The 19,085-nt window shown below is 42.7% G+C and overlaps 2 protein-coding genes and 1 pseudogene across 4 annotated transcripts in view; 2 read left to right on the forward strand and 1 right to left on the reverse strand.

Moving 5' to 3' along the window:
* Positions 1-19,085, forward strand: part of Erich1 (glutamate-rich 1) — a gene marked incomplete at its 5' end in the record, with an annotated part of 52,793,804 nt that overhangs the window by 45,280,882 nt on the left and 7,493,837 nt on the right.
* The window catches only part of Zmat4 (zinc finger, matrin type 4), a 430,441-nt gene that overhangs the window by 126,043 nt on the left and 285,313 nt on the right, over positions 1-19,085 (reverse strand). For all 4 annotated transcript variants that reach the window (XM_087589121.1, XM_087589122.1, XM_087589120.1 and 1 more), the window contains 1 exon segment: positions 7,426-7,653. In XM_087589121.1, the coding sequence (XP_087445247.1) occupies positions 7,426-7,653 (228 nt within the window).
* LOC103693991 (40S ribosomal protein S8 pseudogene) lies at positions 978-1,711 on the forward strand (annotated as a pseudogene).

Here is a 19,085-nt window from a genome sequence, read left to right on the forward strand (position 1 = left end):
GAAGTAACAAACAATATAATCCTGCTCATGAAATATCATCTCTAGTCACCTAATCAGTTATTCTGTTCCCATCAATCAAGTGGAGGGAGACAGGTGAATCCTAACCACACCGTCGACTTCACCTAAGCATTCGCCAAAGCACTGGAATGCCTTTTGCAGAAGTCCAACTGCTCTGATTTATGGTGTTGGGTGTAAAGTGGGCTGATGCTTTCTGCTGGTCTTTAAAAGGTTAAGGTTAGTCCCCACGTGGACTTACATGGGGATTCTTCAAACATCTGGAGAGACTCAAGAAATAAACACAGACTTGTCACTGACTGCCAGTCATGAGAGGAGACCACCTTTCCTTTCTTCATTTCCTACATTTAAATGCCACTGTATCCTTAGTATATAGCCATATACATTTTAGCAATGACCTCTATTTGAGCTCGGTGATCAAGGACCAATTCCCATTACCTCTAAGTCCCCTCTTGTTGCTATACTGTTGTTACCACTGGCTTCCCAATCCCAGTGAGTGACTTGTAACCACTAATCTGTTTCCCAGGGTAAGATGAGCTATTTCTATCCTTCAGCCCACCCTAGTTACAGTCAACAGTAACCTGGAGCCCATCTCTGCTACAGGATCAGGAGAAACCACAAGCCAGGACCACAGGGCAAAATCACTCCAAATCCATCTATGGTAAATATGGAAGCCATAACATCTCTTGGGTTTAGTTTTAAGGCACTGAGCTTTGAGATAATGTTGCCTGGTCTTGCTGTCCTGAATATTATTTCATTCATCCCCCAGGGCATCCTTCCCCTCCTTCGTCTTGGAGATCTATTGTCCAGACATATGAACACAGATACTTTTGGTAACAAAAGACGTAGAATCAGCAAGGTCTAGATGTGCTAAGCAACACATCTCCTGGGACACTGACAAAGGCCAGGCCAAGATCAAGCAGAGCCAAGTCACTATACCACCTCACAGTAGAAAGAAAGAATCCAGAAGGCGGGGCTACATTTTAGGAACTGGACCATGAAGCTTTGCGCTTCCTCTTTCCAGTCAGTGTTGAGCAATGGTCATCTCTCCAGACAAATGGCACAAGGACCACAAGACCAGGAATAAGAGAAACCCTACCACAAGAAGCGGAAGCATGAGCTGGGGCGGCCTGCTGCCAACACTAAGATTGGCCCTCGCTGCATACACACAGTCCGAGTTTGAGGAGGCAATAAGAAGTACCGTGCACTGAGATTGGATTTGGGGAACTTTTCCTGGGGCTCTGGGTATTGTGCTCGCAAAACAAGATCATTGATGTTGTTCGTCTGCAACGCATCCAATAATGAGCTCGTCTGCACCAAGACCCTGGGGAAGAACTGCATTGTACTTATTGACAGCACACCGTACCGACACCGACAGTGGTACAAGTCCCACTATGCACTGCCCCTGGCCACAAGAAGGAACCCAAGTTGACTCCTGAGGAGGAAGAGATTTTAAACAAAAAATGACCAAAGAAAATTCAAAAGAAATATGAAGAAAGGAAAAGAATTCCCAAACAAGCAGTCTTCTGGAGGAGCAGTTCCAGCAGGGCAAGCTTCTCGCCTGAACTGCCTCAAGACCAGGCCAGTGAGGCAGAGCAGATGGATACATGCTCGAAGGCGAGGAGCTAGAGTTCTGTCTGTGGAAGATCAAAACCCGGAAAGGCAAATAAACCATCATTCCTAGCTCGTGTAAAAAGGTGTTTGCTGTTTTATGGAAAGAAAGAAAGAAAGAAAGAAAGAAAGAAAGAAAGAAAGAAAGAAAGAAAGAAAGAAAGAAAGAAAGAAAGAAAGAAAGAAAGGAAGAAAGACAGAGAGAGAGGGAGGGAGGGAGGAAGGAAGGAAGGAAGGAAGGAAGGAAGGAAGGAAGGAAGGAAGGAAGGAAAAAGAATTTAGAATGTGAAAATCTCTCATTCCCTTGTTCCACTTACTTTGAGGTAAATCTGTTTCTCCTCTTCTTACTCATACCCTACTTTTGTGATATGAAGTACTGTATACATTACTGCCTCCCTTGAAATCAATCCCCATTACAGCCAGTCCAGACAATCGCTGTGATTATAAAAGGAACCAGAATGTAACATCCCATCCAAAATGTCCCTCTCAATCCCATGCCTCCATGAAGAGGGAAGGTAATTTCTTTGTGTTTCTACATTTACCCTAGTTCACAGGGTCATACACACCATATGAAAACTCACTTATTAAAAGTATACACACATTTTGTCAAGAATCCATTCTTAGGAACCTGAGTTAACTGTGCTCATTCTACAGTTGAGGTCTAAGCGAGGTTTTAAAATGTATTTAAAAATATCTAAGTCGTTCAACCTCAACTTTCTAAACCAACGAGTGAATTGTTCTTGGTTCTAGTATAGCAGTGAAAAAGGAGGGGCTGAGTCAGAGAGATGGGTTCACATGCAAGCAGGAAGGAGGTGCTGAGTCACGGAGATGGGAACACTGTGCTAAGGGAACCTCTAGTAATAGGTCAGGGGAGAACAGGCTGTTTGAAGCTCTAGACCTCAGAGTCTTGCTCTGTAGAAAGAAAGGGCGTGTATAATTCAATGATATTTAATGTGTCCTACAGGGCTATTAATCTTTTGATTCCTGAAAGCATTATTAAATTTTCAAATGCACTCGAAAGCTGTGTCTTCAGACAGAATTACAGCTGAAGAACCTGGAGTCCTCTAAAACAACAAATAAACCTGGTCTTTGTCTCATTCTGAAGCTTTTAAAGGAATTATTAGGGTGCATAAAATGAATATTCTATACGCAAGTAGTCATAGTTGTGGAATTTACATTGCCACTATTTCTAAATAAGAAAGAGCCTTCTCTAGATGTTTTATGCCAGCACAAAGAGATTTAACCATAAAGAAAAACTCTAGAGTACCTTTCCAACCGTTAGGTTTCATAATTCCATGCTCCGATGGCTGTTTTTATAGTAGACTTCGTGTTCAGGAAGAGAGATGGGCTTTCCCTGTTAAATTGTAATTCAGACGTGGAGAAGCCATCATTTGTTTCCTTGTAACAAATAACACCAGAGTCGATATTCAACTGTACACACTGATGAATATTTAAGCCAATCTTACTTCTAAGGCTTTGTTAGTCTGTAGAAATTTTTCCTTTACATTTTTTACCTGTTCAATAAAAGCCAGAATGATTCAGTTCTACAGTTTCCGGTGACAATATACAATGAACACCCAAAGCACCTTGACGTGCCCCTTATTTGCATTATTAAATTATATGAAAATAGCATAAACATGATGCATAAGTCACAGGAATTAAGGTCAAGGTAGAAAAGTCTCTAAATGCTATCAGCAAAAACATTAAATGAAGTTATTATATGTGTACTTTGTAACAGGTTGAACACCATCAAATAGTCAACAGAAATTGAACAAATGATGCATAAAAGGTTTGCCCTGGCAGTAAAACATCATTGGCAGACCTTAAAGTCACAAGACTAGGGAAAGCATTCACAGATCACATGACTCTCTATGCTTTGAATAATTCAACTCCCCCACGCTGATCTGCACATAATTTAATCTCACTCAACGGTCCAGATAGCTTTCTGCCTTTAGACTGAGAATCTGATTTTTAAATTCACACAGAATGCGAAGGAGTTAGAATAGCCACACTCTCTTCAGGCTGGAGACCATGTGGCCCCTACCTTCAAGATTGTCCAAATGCTGAACCATCAGCACAGTAAGGCTGTGAGAATCGCTCAAAAATACATGTCCAGAAAGAAACACACATACAAACAACGGATTTTCCTCTTTAAAAAAGAGTTCACTTATGTCTAAGTGCTTTCCCAGCAGCACGCGTGTGCAACACTCTCAGAGGCCTGGAGAGAGAGTTGGGGAACGCGGAGCTGGAGTTACAGAGGTTATGAGCCAACGTGTAGATGCTAGAACGAAACCAAGGCCCTCTGCAAAAGCAGCAAGTGCTCTGGACAGCTGAGCTGTCTGTCAAGCTCCACAAACAGCAGATTGTCAACAAAATAATTCAAGACAATTCAGGAATGAAAACTAAACTAACCAAGTTTTTGTAATTATTACATAATGAATGCAAATGAAATTAATTTCAACCCCCTGCCTCCAACTATACAAAGAGTTAATATGAGACTTAATAATGAAAATGAAAACTATACACATGTAGAAAAAAAGATCAAGAACATCTTTGGAAAAACAAAAACATAAAAAAAAATCACAAAAACACAAAACAAACGAACAAACAAAAAAAAGAGCATCTTTGGTCACAGGTGTAAGCAATGATTATGTGTCCGGTGCATGTGGGTCAGGGTCAGAAGACTGGGGCTGACCAGAACCATCCAGGCATTTCTCGGGATATAAAGAAGTCCCACATGATCACAGAAATATGAATCATTCGAGTACTTGTGTTGTCAAAACCCATAAAAGCATAACACTTTAGTGTCTGCACATTTAAGTGTATACAAAAATACACATCATCCTTTAAAATTAGAAGAATCGTAAAGACTGTATGGTGAAAATTATCCAATCAGAGACCTTGCAGAAACGAGGCATGCAAGATCGTGGGCCAACTCTTTTTGGTTTATTTTTGGTTCTGTTTGACATTTTCTTGTTACCCGTTCAGCAATTATTGAGCAACTATTATTCCTTCCCGTAAGCTAGAAGCTTGCACGTCAGTAAGAGCGAATAGGAGAGCCAGATTCCAAGTTACTAACAATCTATATGAAGAATAGAAAGACATTTTTTTTAGAAAAAGGAAGGAAAGAGAGAAGAAAGGAATGAAGGAAGGCAGGTGGGCCAGAAAAACCATGGAATTTAAAAACCAGGAGGAGAAAGCTGTGAGAGAGGAAAAGGCAATACAGACAGCATCCTCTATCTTCCTGGAGCCGAGTGTGTGTGTGTGTGTGTGTGTGTGTGTGTGTGTGTGTGTGTGTGTGTGTGTGTGTGTATGTTGTGGTGTAGCCCTATCTATCCTAACACTTCCTCTTTAGACCAAGGTGACCTCAGACTCACAGAGGTCCACTTGCCTCTGCTTCCCAAGTGCTAGGATCAAAGGCTTGTGCCACCACCACCTGGCGTCACTTTTTTTAAGTTAGAGCATGCCTGTATACCTGATGCATTTTTATCTCATTAACATCATGATTTAGGGTTATGTCAAAAAATAGTATGTTTATGTGCATCTTTTAAAGACTGACAGTTCCCCCAAATCGCTTTATTCCTCCACGGTCTGCAGTATGGAACATTTGCATAAATATATATCAAAGCATCAGCTGGAGTGACTGAAAAGGTGGATCCAAGGACAGTGCTCTGTAGGCTAGTGAGTCGTGAGTCGCAGTCAGACAGCGATACCGAGTCAAAGAGCATCCTTCTGTCTTCCGTACCAAAGACGACCCACTCCGGTGCAAGAGAATCCAACGCCCAAGTCATTAAGATGTAGTTGCACATAAAAGATGCAGTGCAGATAATTTAAACGAGACAAGAAGAATGTGCTATAGGAATAATTCTTCTTCATGTCATGGTATCTGGAACAGACAATAAATAAATGCTCATTTTTCTCTTCCAGTGCCCTGCTATGAAGGAGTCGGCGAGCCGACTTGCCAACTTCCATTAACAGCAGCTTTGTGGGGTGGCCCTGGGCTATCGGGGAGACTTTTCTGTTTACAAGACAAAGTCATTAGCACTGGAGGCTCCAACAAAACCCAACAGTTCCGTTGGCTTAAAACCTTCTACGACGTGAATTTAGCTGACAGACTGCACAGGAAGGACTGGTCTAGCTTTTCTGTAACTAGCAACCAAACCAGAAATTAAGCAAAGAACTTGCGTGTTCTTAGTCACTGTTCAAACATTACGGAAAATTCAGCCTCAACTGCCGCTTCGCCCATGCATCCTGGGCCCTGAAACTCATATCCACACAGCAGGCTGTGAATTTTCCAGAGGGTGCATAGAGCCCTGTTTCCTGCTAATGTGTCCTGCCTCTTGGCACACAAATGATTTTGCTCACATAGCCTTCTCGCTTGTTCACACAGCTGGCTCCAACTCAAGTCCTTTTCCTCGGCACAGCCTTTCTCAACGAACTTAGCCCATGTCACACCATGACCTTTGATCCCACTCCTGTGACCAAGAATCATCTAAAGTCATTTACTGCCTGAAGCATCCCTTTTGCAGGGTCCGATACCAGACTGGGGGACTAAAAGCATTATTTTTTTCTTGCAGGGCCCAGCTGAATCCAGGTTGCCTCCTCAAAACTGGCTGTAAATGTGGTACTTTATAGCTCACAAGTGTTATTATTATTGCTGGTCCCCTGTCCAGCTTGTAAAAATCACATCTGAAACCACCATGGATCAGACTGAGATAGATGGAATGAATGGTACTTTACACGGGGCATCTTTTTCTGAGGAAAAAACAAAAGCAACATCATACATAGCATGAGATAGTGTTCTGTTTCTACATTTCCGATATCAGGCTGATAAATGCTTATGTGATCAAGAAGTGCCTCAATGATAATTGAGAAATAAAACATAGCACCGAGTCCCATAAATTGGTCGTGGCCACTAAGGAACCCACAGCAGTCCGTGTCACTCTGCACTATCCAAGCCTCTGACAGCCTCAATGACAACCAACCCACATGAACTTCAAATGCTTTCCAGCAGCCTGGAGACCTGGGGGCAGGAGGCAAGCAACGGCTGTGGTGGGCCGCATGGCACAGCATGGCTTCATTTGGCTGATGTAGACTAGCAACACGAGTTTACGTAAGGCAGCATCGTTGGCCCTCAGCTTCTCTTCTGCCTATCTACAAAAGTACTCAATGCAGAAAGGGCTAAAAGTAAATAGAAAAAAATAAAATGGTTCGTGGATCCGAATCTTTGATCTGCTAGGGAGTCAATACAAATACAGAAGTAAAAACAGAGATGGTCTTACAAGTCAAGCTAAAGCTATCCACTGCTCATTTCCTTTCATATCCACTCCTTTGAGAGTTTCCCAGCTGATACCTTTTATAAAACGTGGTACAATGCAGCAGGAGGGGACACCTTAGCCAGCCATATCATGGTGCAGCACCTTAGCAGGTACCAGCCATACGATGGGTCTAGGATAAAATGAAGTTTATTTGGGGAGGCATGAGAAGGGCAGTTGAGAAGGGAGTAGAAGCAGAGAAAGGAGAAGGGGGGAGGGAGGGAGGGAGGGAGGGAGGGAGGGAGGGAGAGAGAGAGAGAGAGAGAGAGAGAGAGAGAGAGAGAGAGAGGCCAGAGAGAGGCCTATCAAGCCAGGGTCCTATTGGGCTGTTGCTAGGTAACTGTTGGGTGGAGCCTAGAAAAAATGCTTACATGCTACCACCACCCTTTAGAGTTAATGCACGTACAATCATTATTCTGCTTTGGGAAAATGCAAGGCTTTTGCAGAGAGCCTGGGTTGGGACCATTGAAAAGACTTCTCTTACCTCTGAGTTCCCCCAGATCCAGAGATGTCCCAAGCTGCTCTAGCAAGGCAACCCGAGCTGCGTTCTTTTTGTGTTTCTTGCCGTCGTAATGCTGCTGGGCCATCAGAGGATTGTTAAACCAGGCTGCACAGAGACCGCAGTACCTGTCTGAGTCTCTTCTCTGATAGGGAGATGCGACCATGGGGGCCGTGTCCACTCGAGGGGCCTTAAGTGAAGTCAGTGGTGCCGCTGTGGAAGAGAGCAAGAGCATGTCAGGACACACTTCCCTTCAGGGCTGAGGCATCAGCGACCCACGCGCTGGGTGTCTAGGGCTTTGTCAGGACCAGGGAATTACCATTGCCAACAATCAGTTTTAATTGACCAAAACCAAGAGTCTCTAAAGCATTGAGATGGAGGATTGTGTAAGAAAGTTTTAAATTGAAGTCTTGAAGGAATCTTTCTGTCAGTCACCTTGAAGCACAATCAGGAAAGAAAGGCTCAGAAGGGGTCAACTGGTACTAAAAGTTGAAAGAGCCAATAAACAGAGTCGTTGACTACCTGACTTGCATGCCATAAACTAAAGTAGCCATGCTAAATATGTCAGTTTTTTTTTATTGGTATAGGCTATTTCAGACCATACCTGCTAACACTGACTTTGAAAGTACAATTTCTCTCCCAGAAAGACCAGATGAGACACCCTCCCGAGCAGATGTTGCTTTATCTAAGCTGAAAGGGCACACATCACTATTTTGAGATTGTACTCCCAGCTATTAATTTAACACATCCCATTGTGAACTTACAGTTATTTCTAGCCTAGGGAAAGAATAGAATTGAACTCGAAGGAGTTTACTAATGGAAAGTAAAAATAACTTCTGTGTGCTTTCAACATACAAAATGCCTCTCTCCTTACAATGAGCGTGCCTGGAGTTACTGTCCTACTTCTCAGATGACTGACTTCAAAGACAGCAGAGGGAATGGGATAAAGGTGAGAGATTGAGTTATGCAAGGTACATGACCAGATACTTAGGATCCAAGGCCAACAACATTCCTTCTGAGACACCCCACCACCACCACCACCAAGAACCCCCTTCATGCTTAGCAAACACGGGGACTAAAGATCTGCCAGCTCCTTGTTTTATGAAGGATTGCACTGAATCACAGGAAGAAAATGTTTCAATCCAAATTATTTTGGAGGAAGAAACTTGTATTGAGTCTCGATGGCTCATTAGTCATACACAATTTAACAGCATCTTCCGAATGTCCCTAATCTCCATGACAAGAATTTGTAGTTGACAAAATCATGACAATTAGGATACTCTTCCAAGAGAAAGCAACAGCCTGGGACATCAAAGACACACTAAAGAACTAATTAATCAATTCCTCAAGCTCCCAAAGTTTTATGGGGGTCCTTTAATGTTTGAGTTAAATGATGGGTATACAAATACACTCTTGCCATGTGACGGCTTCCCCCAAGCACCGTGGATCGTGAGAGTGTCGCAGGCTGTCTCCCTTTAATCCTGAGTGTTCATCATACTTGTAGCTAAGATTAAACAAAATGGGGCTAAGTGTGGAGGGGCTCTGATACATTTCGTATCTTTTAAAAGTCTCCCTGCTGAATTTGGTCAGCTAGAACCATACAGAAATGAAGCACAAATGTGGACCCTAGGTCTCCGCTGCCATCTGGTATCATTCCGTCATGACTTAGCCACACTAATGAAAGCTACGAATATTCAGTCCACCCATCTTAAGGAAAGATAGCTGTCTCCTATCTCAAAGAAATTGCACCTTGCTTCTAAAGTTTCCTGCATCCTTATCGGCTTCCGAAAGATACACAGCTACAAGGCAATGGGAAACGCATCAAACATTCACAGTCTGAGTGAACACAGACTCCTCAAACAGGATTGTTTTTCTTTACACCGAATGCTAAAAGGGATTTCTCAGTCATTTTTGTTACTCGATACCTGATAGTCTACATCCAGGCAGAAATGGCCCGCAAGCATCTATCAGATAGATGAGCATTCTGGCAAACAGGAAAGTCGCTTGTTCCTGTGTTTGTGTTGTAGCTTTGCTCCCCCAGATTCCACCTTCTTAGCGCATAACCCTGAAAGCTCATTTTCTAGCCATCTCCCCATCTCAGGCCAGGTCCTAATCCCGACAAGCCTGTGAAGGATGGGACAAAGGCAGCAGCATGGAAACAGCCTTGAATCGGAGTTAGATCCTGGTCAGAGCTTCGACTCCACTGAGCTGGGTGAGCTTCCTGATTCCTGACATCTTGGTTGCCATGAAGCCACACCTCAGGGTCACCATCTCTTCTTAAGCCGGTACGTTTATCATTACAGGCTCACTGGGTGGGGACAAGCAGGCTGTAGAAATACTTATTTATGTCTTTGACTCCATGACAAATATAGAAAGTGTATAGGAGGAGACTGGTCTCTCAGTTTTAATGGAATCTCTGTGTGCATGGATTGTGACACAATGCTTGAGCGAGCGCACTGTCCTTACCAAACAAATACAGAGAGGAACAACAATTGTCTTTGAAAAGCGACGTTAGGCAAAATGGAATGTTACCTTACTTTCACATTTTATGTATTCTACTTGTAAGAAAATATCCAATACTGACCTCACCTACCCTTCTCAGATTTAAACCCGGGAGAGTGAACCACTCAAAATCAGTGTCTGTATTGGTTTGTTCTTAGCATTAGATTCATTTAACTCTCTATGTCCAGACTATACTTTCAACCAAACACAGAGAATATGTAAGGTTTAAGAATCAAGTCCAAGCACATTCTCACACAGCCTGTCATGTTTCCAATGTTCATCCAATGGTAAGAACCGCAGCCCTAGGTAGTACCAGATTTTCCTTTTAAATTACCACAAAACAGCAATGGTGGTGGCACATGCCTTTAACGCCAGCACTCCAGAGGAAGAGTCAAAGGGCCTAGCCCTAGCCCTAGCCCAAGCTTAAGCCTAACTCTAACCCTAGCCCTAGCCCTGAGAAGGAACTGAGTTTTGGGTGCACTTCCCTCAACTCGGTTCGAGGCTAGCCTGATCTATGGAGTGAGTTCCAGAACAGCCAGGGCTACACAGAAAAACCGTGTCTCAAAAAGCAAAAACAAAAGACAGAAAAAAAAAAAAACAAAAACCAACCAACCAAACTAACAAAATCCCCATAAGTAAAGCTCTCTCAGATCTTCATGCAAAAGACAGTCCTACAACATAGGCAACACCAGCAGAGCTGGTTCTTCTGTAAGCATTAGGAAAATTGTCACATTTATTTTAGTATCTTACAAAAACATAGCTCTCAGAAAAGTACCTAATATTGTACGTTAATGCTCCTAAAGTTAAATAGAAATTTTGTTTTCTCAACAAGACCCTCCTAGAGTTAGGGACTTGTCATTATGACCTGCCATCAACTGACTCTTAGCATTGGGCACGTGGCTCCTAGTTATATCCTTCCTATGGCTATACTGTCCTATAGGATGCTCCTCCGTTCATCTATTGAATGAGGCCCTGACAAGCAGAGAAGGAGAACGGTCTCCTTCCTCTAAACTGACAACCATTTCCTAACTATACCATTCACTTGGCAATTCTTAAAAACCACTCGTGATCTTAGTCATATAAATGTGTGTTTGTATGGATGTGTGTAAGGGAAATGAGATGATAAACTTTCAGAGATAATCTGGATTCACTGCCTTCTCTAGTAGATAGCCCCGATCCCTCATTGCAATTCAAAAACATTCTTTTTTTAAAAAGAACTAGGAACAATCAAATTTCTCCATGACTCGTTTAGTACATGCACTTAACCTGAAGCCATGCAATAGCATTTATCAGCTCTATATACCAGCTAGTGTGAAGCATACTGCAACAGGAGTTATTAATTAACTCTTTTCCTAGGTTCATACAATCAAGACATGTGGTGCTTGTATCAGTATATGTATTGGTGATTTTTTTTTATTGCCAAATTGATACAAACTAGAGAGGAGACCCCCTGTTGAGAAAGTGCCTCTGTAAGGTTGGCCTGGGAAATGCCTGTGGGAATTTTCTAACCTGTTAAATGATATTGGAAGGTGTAGTCCACTAAGGGTGTTGCCAATCCCTAGGTAGGTATACTTGGGTTATGTGAAAGCTAGCTGAGCAAGCTACAGAGAGGGAGGCAGTGAGCAGTGCTCCTCCTTGGCTTCTGCTCCAAGCTCCTGCCTTGCTCAATGAAGAATGGTGATCTGTGAGTTGAAGCAACTTCCTCCCCAAGTTGCTTTTAGCCATGGTATTTATCAACACAATCGAAAGCAAACTAGCACTGTGTGTGTGTGTGTGTGTGTGTGTATACATATATATACATATACATATATATATATATATTTCTGAATTTTCTCATTTTCGAAATATTTTCAGCCCAAATGCTTTGGCTAAAACATCATGGGTTTGTAGCCAGTGAACAATAACCTAAACGGACCCCATTTTCCCTAGGAATTGAACCCCCAGACTTGACTTAAAAGAGTCATATTCCCAGCCTTAAACACATTTCATATCCTTCTGCATGCCTGATACATATTTGTCAGGAAACAACATCTCAACAGAGGGTCATTAGGTGAGTTGTCGTGAAGAGTAACCTGGAATCATAATGCACCTTTGACCCCTGTCTGTGTTTCCTGACAAAACCACCAGCTGATTTGAGGATAAAAATGTTTTTAGTGTCTGCACTGCTGTCAAAATACTACTGTAGTCTGCAACAAGAAATTCTACCTGCGACCCTACTGAGCACGAGAGGTGACCAGCTAGTAGTATGTAACACGTCTTTCATTGAATGAAAGAACATCTAATTAACCAATTACTAAATAAATTGTCAACATTATAAGCAAGTGAATTTAGATGAAGGCAAAAATTGCCTTTTTGTTCAAAATTATACCATAAAGGGCTTGAGAAACTTGGGTCATGATAGTAAATGTACTAAGTAAAAGCAAGGAATGACAAGCTGTCAAGAGGGATTTACATCTAAATTGGGGGTTGGGGCAAGCAACTTGTCAATGTATGGATTCACACCCCATTCTTCCCTTTCCTTTTGGAACTACTAAATTAAGTAAGTTGAAAGCCACTATCTTCTAATTGTCATCATTTTGTAGGGTGGCCCATTTCTTTTTTTAAACACAACAAATTGTGCATCCTGCTCTAGAAACTTCACTTTCAAGTAGGAAGTTGTATCTCTCCTGGAGTCCAGACTGCTTTTCTCTGGCTTCTCTTATGGTATTGGGATTGCCACTTCTGCTGAGGGATTAAGTTGGTTGGATTAAGAAATGACTTAGTTGTGAGGCAAAGCACACCAGTGTATCTACAACGACATCTCCAGGGACTGTTAGATCCTGGGGGCTCTGAAGTGGTGAATGGATTCTTCTCTTGGTAGATTCATCTGCTGGCATTTTGGGGAGGTAATGAAAGGAGATGGGCCCAGTTGGAGGAGCTTGTTCTATTCCCCCTCCTGCCTCCTCCCTTCCAAGGACAGGAGCCTTCAGCACACCTCCCTTCCCCCACCTACAAGGATTCTCTGTCCCAAAGCATGGGGGACAAGCAAACACAGAGTGGACCCTCTGAAACTATGTGCTTAAACAATTTCTCTTCTTAAGTCAGGCATTTTAAACAAAAAGTGACTGATAAGGTATCATAAAATGGCCGATACTGAAGCCAACAGAATATACTACTACCAGATCATCAAGGGGGTTATCACAAGATGGCAGCCGAGTAATAAGTTGTTACCCTACTTCTATCACCAGCTCCCAATGAGGGGTTCTCTTCAACACCATGCTGATGGCAACATCCCCTCTCCCTTTCTCTCTCCCCTGTCATGTCCTCCTCACCTCTGCCAAGTCCTCTCTTCTGTCTTACTTCTCTCCTTGCCAATCTTCTGCATTCTGCCTTCTTCCCTCTTAGCCACCACCCCTTCTTATCACCTCCCACATCCTCTCTCAGTTCCTCTCTCTCTCCCTTCCTCTCTGTGTTTGTCCCTCCCTGAATCTCCACCATTAATACTACCATCTCCCCAACCCCGGTTCTTCTTTTCTTAGCTTCACTAATTCCTCAATACTTTCTAAACACTGAGGTAAGAAAGCACAGGCTGCTCTGACAGGGAGCTTATGCATGGAGGCATAGCCAGGGACCTGCCTCACTTAAAATATGTGGCTTTCTTGCCTTGGCATTCTTATCTGCAATGCTAATCCTTCCGTGTGTTGCCATTTTTAATTTCTTAGTGCACCTGTCCCCAATTCTTGATTGGCCACTGGTACAGTTTGACATTCATGGGATGAACCACTTAGCCTAGGGCACTCTAGTAAGAAGTAGCCTAGGAAACAGCCAAGTCCAGGTATCCTGCTTTGTGACCAGCTTCAGAGTTAGGCCACCTGGTTCCCAGTGGTGCCTGGGGATCAAAAGGTCAAACAAGCCATCATGTCGAGCCCAAATGCACTTCTCAGGCATCAGCATCTTCTGTCAACGGGCATTATTTGAAATTGTGCATCTTTTTCCCTTAAAAGAAATTGATTTCCAGTGCTTGTGATGGACTGTCTTTCTTCTTTCTTATCTTAATTCAGATTAATGACAGCGGTAATTCTTCAGCGATTGTCACTTCCTCCCACAAAGACTGTAGATAGCACATCTAAGTGGATCACTTGAGTGCTGCAGCAGACCCATCTGCCAGTGTAAATCATTGTGTCACCAAGCTATCCTGAGCCTCTGCAGGCACCTGCCTCAACTACATGCCACCATGAGAGGACCCACTTGTACTCAGATGTGCACAAGGTTAGATGTGCATGTGATGAAGGAAGGAAGGAAGGAAGGAAGGAAGAAGGGAAGAAGGAAAGAAGGAAGGAAGATACCAAGGACTTTTGGTGACATTTACTTGTTGTGAGTATGTTTTAATAAATATCTTCTGAAATCTAAATTTGAAAGCTTTGAGAATTTCAATACAATAGTCACAAGCTAACAAAGAAGACACATTCACCATAGGTGATAGAGTTTTCCATGTTCCGAAATACCATACAATAATAGGAAATAAAACAACATGATCATGTTTTAGTACGAAGTGACCTGCAGAAATCCTCAGGATAGAGCATAAACTAAAGGATCTGGTTTATATTGTGCACGGGATACAAAACCAAACCACATACGAAGTGATTACATCCATGCTCAGGCCATAAAACTATACACAAATATTGTAAGAGTAAAAATCAGAATCTTAACAACGCTTGCTTCTACTCCGGATCGTGGATATTTTAATATTCATGCATATATACTCACTGGTGTGGAGGAAAGCATTTTCGTTTTATAATTTATGTGCAGGCTGCATTTCATGCTACCATGTTTTAGTATAAAGCCTGGGAAAACATGACTCTGGAGACTTGTGGCACCACAACTGGGTCTTAAATCTCAGAAGATTTCATTTGCAGTGATTTATTTATTATTTTATTGTTGATTTTCCTGGAATTAAGACGGAGGAAAGGTAGCCAGAAAATAATATAAGAGTGCCTGTGTCTCCTGACTTCCCAGAAGACCCAAAGGAGAGAAGCGGTTTTCACAGTACTTGAGAAGACCAAAGAGCTTTACAATCATTTAAATAAAGTTAGGTACCTCTCCTCTTCTCATAGGAAAGACCCTGAAGTGAATCCTCTTCCCCATGCTTTAAAAAAAAAAATCACATGCCACACTATAAATTAAACACCGTAGTTTGTAATGTTTCAAGCAATATGCCTTTGTGTATTTCCCAAGAATGAGCAAAGGGGAAGATGGCGCCCGCCACAGAACTGTCAGTCTAATTCAGCTGTGTGTCAACATTCTTAGCACAGTCAGCCTGCTAACCGGGCTTGCTTCCTCACCCACCCGCATGCGTATGTTATCAGTCTTCATTAAGACAGTAGTCGTAGATCAGTGGTTTTCATTAATACAGAATAATTCCCTGCAGTTTCAATCACTGATTAGGATCTAAATATCTTAAGAATGCCTGTGTTCTCTAGAATCTTCATCTCTGAAAAATAGGCTATTACGCAGAACTTTAGAGAGGATGAAAAGGCCCTTGATAACTTCCTCATACTAACAAGAATTTAGAATGTAATTTCCACAGAACAAGGGTCATTATCTGTTTGTTCACTGAGCCATCTCAGGTGCCGGGTACGGGGCCTCCACAATGTAAACCTTTGTTAAGGGAAGAAAGAGGTTCACTCTCTGTAACTCAATTTACATCTGAGAAAGACCCATGCCTTGCTTAGGGCACCCCCTGACCTGGTAAAGTGGCTGCTGTTGGACCAGTAAGCACAGCGCTCTGCAGACCCCCATGCTTCTCTTAGAGAAGGCCTCATGGCATGGTGTCTGCAGACTCTCCTATCTCCTATGGGGGAGATGCTTCACTCCCTATGAGTAGCAGAGTCATTGGTTTTGGTCACAGTTCCCAAGCCCTTGGTAGAGTTGGCCTGAGAAAATGCACAGAACTCATATATAATCCATAAGGGATGTTAAAATCTGAAGAGAGCAAAGTCTTTTGGATCCCACAGGAGCCACTAGCCCAAGGTAACCCACATCTTTACCATTAGATGCCACCTCCCTACTTCCATGAACCTGAACTTTTACATGTTATTTAGAGCTAAACTAACTGATCAGTGAGGAGGTATCAATGGTTCTTGCCAAGGTTTGTGATGCTATAAGGTGTTCGGCACACAAAAACTCTCCTTACTCAGAAAGGCTTTTGAAAAATGAAAAAGGTACTTTTGTCTCCTATTTGATTTATATTTTCAAACGGCCAAGTTAACAAAACAGACTATTAAACTTGTTTGGTTCTAGCTACTTGGTAAATGTATCGAGATACGGTATTCCTTTTGACCAAAGGGGGACATAGGCCTAGGAGAAAAATTCTGAAGACACAGAGTGTAGCATAATTTCAGATACATTAAGAATTATAATGTTCTACCCACTGTACCCTATGGCAGTGTGGGATATACCCCTGAGACCCTAGATGCCCTAACCTTCAGGTGTTCAGCTAATATTATATATTTTACCACATTTAGACTTTATATTTTTCCTCTCTTTTCAAAATTCAATTGAGATCATCTGCCCTCACCTTAAAGGATGGTCTTTGGGATGCGACTTGACATGTCTGAGTGGCCAGCGCCATTACTCTTGCACTTTGAAGCCATTATTGACTAAACTTAGGGTCATTTGAAAGGAAGTATTGGGATATAAAGTTAGTCTACCTGATGTCTATGGGGGCTACGAAGTAGCAAACAAGAGAGTAGCAAATGTAGCTTTGATACACTGTACCAAAGAGCGATTGACATCCTGAGCAGGACCCGGCAAGACGAGCGATGTCACCGCTCTGTTCAAAATGGTGCACAATTTAAATGCCAGTTGTGTAAATCCAAAAATTTTCCCGAATTTTCAGATTCATAACAAAGGGAAGTCACATAGAAAGGTGAACGGTTGCTTATTGCTTGGGCAAGAATTACCTCACACCTTTAACTGGATGCCTGTAGACATGATGCCAACCCCTGACCTTAGATGTTTACCTGGCACAGGCAAGAGGCAACATTCAAGGCAAGTTCAATGGTGTTGCCGACACCGGCTCCCAGAATGTGCTCTGAGCAGAAAGAAGCATTACCTAGATCACAGAAACTTAGGTCAGAGCAGCAGGAGGACAGCACAGCTGACACCCGCACTGGCACCAGCTGGGGATCTTTCTACTTTGTCAGCCTTCCCACTCCACCCAACCCATACCCGACACTCAGAGGTAGGAAATAATTTACTTATCCTACAGCATCAGCTATTCAGCTGGAGAACCAGCTTCCTGGATCATTTCGTATAGCCCATGAATATTTATAGAGGAATCAGAGATGAGAATAGTGATCTGTGTGAGAAGCATGTCCAACATAAAGCACCACTACTAAATCTGGAGAAAGAGAGGCCACCTTGCAGCCTGGGGCCAGGAAAAGCAGAACATTTGGAAGTCCTGATGGGAAGGGAGCCTGGCCTTGTTCTCTGAGCAGAACTCCCACAAACACATCTGCTTTTTCACCCACACCACCTTCCCTCCACAGACAGAGTTTTCTGTTTTCTCTCTCATACCAGTACTGGGATCCCTCAAGCATATACTCTGAAGTTAGCATTGACCTCAATACTCTATAGGGGTTTCAAGTTATGAAAATGGACTCTATTAGAAGCACAATATTAATGTGTGGTAATGGTGGCACACATTTTTAATCCCAGGATTCAGGAGGTATAGGTGAGCAGATCTCCAAGTTTGGGGCCAGCCAGATCTACGGAGTGAGTTCTAGGAGACTCCGGGAGACACAAAGAAACTGAATCAGAAAAAAAAATTACCAAAAGTATAACATTAGCTATGCATGCATAGTGCTTTATCTATTCGCCCAATCCAAGGGTGCAGTGCTCCTTCTTAACTACCGTTTGGATAAAAACAAACTTGAGACTTAGCTCTATAAAACTTCAAAGCAACTCTACAACCTCATGTGATCCCATCATGACACAGAGGAGCTATGGCACTCTAGGACATGGCAAGTCTCTTCCAACATTCACACCAAGAGCAGCCAGTGTTTGTTACACGCTAAGGTCCCCTGGTCTCTAAGAATGTGGTGCCCCAGGTTTTGTGCTTCTGCTTTTCAAAGTGAGCAGTAAGGTCGGTGAACAGAAGGGGAATGCAAACTAAGGAGAAGTTTTTAGGCTCAGCAAGTATCTCCTTATAAATGCTGGAAAATCATCAAGTTAGTTCATTCCCCAGAGGACTCCGCAAAGCATACATTACCAAGTGAATTGGCCACTGTCATTAATTTCAGTATGGCTTCATCAACACACATCATTACTGCTATACAGAACCCGATGGCAGCTGAGTACATGAGAGCATGAGTTATTTCTTTGGATAAGTCTGTATGAGCCAAGGACAGCCAACGAGAGAACGGGTAGTTTAAATCCCGTCCGTCGTGTGTGCCCCTGACGTCAACCCCGAGTCAGTTATTCTCCAACCCAGAGATGGAAATCTGTAGTCTGAAAAAGTCTCAGATAATTCATATGCAAATTAATTTTGGAAAATTAAGATTTAAGGACTCAGTGGTTCTCTGTCTTGGCGGAGAGTTAGAATCAGCTGAGGGAGGTTCTCTGGCCTCACTAGACTTGGGTGAGAGTAGACAACAGTAGGTCTTAAAGCTTTGCAGGAGCCAGTTGGGTACCTGGCAGCAGTCCCAATTGGGGACAGTCTACAGCATGGACTTACCTTCAGGACAACCTTCCCAAGTGTGGTGTCCCATTAGTCCACGTGTTTCATAGCTGACACCAAGACCTACACCAAGAGGTGCAACTCATGAACTTCAGTGCCAGAAGGGTGCATTTTAACCCAATTGCCAAGCACTACTTTTTATTGAAAGTCCATATGCTTCCTTAAAAAAGAAATCACAAAGCCAACAAATAATAAACGATATCATATTGGTAACAAAAAATCACACTAGATTCAAATTCACAACTTTGCATGTGACTTTTGTAGCTTTTCCTGTGTGACTTCATGGCTGTTTGAAAATAGGTTTTCAGCCGTGCTGGGACCCAAAACCACCTCACCGCTCATGTTCTTCCCTTAGTTTCACAATGTTGTCTATCCTGAAAGGGTCTGAGCCAGGAAAGGTCAGGGCTGTGGGAGTGGGAGTGTC

Source organism: Rattus norvegicus, chromosome 16 (genome assembly GCF_021556685.1).
Source record: "Rattus norvegicus strain SHRSP/BbbUtx chromosome 16, alternate assembly SHRSP_T2T, whole genome shotgun sequence".
NCBI classification, from domain to species: domain Eukaryota; kingdom Metazoa; phylum Chordata; class Mammalia; order Rodentia; family Muridae; genus Rattus; species Rattus norvegicus.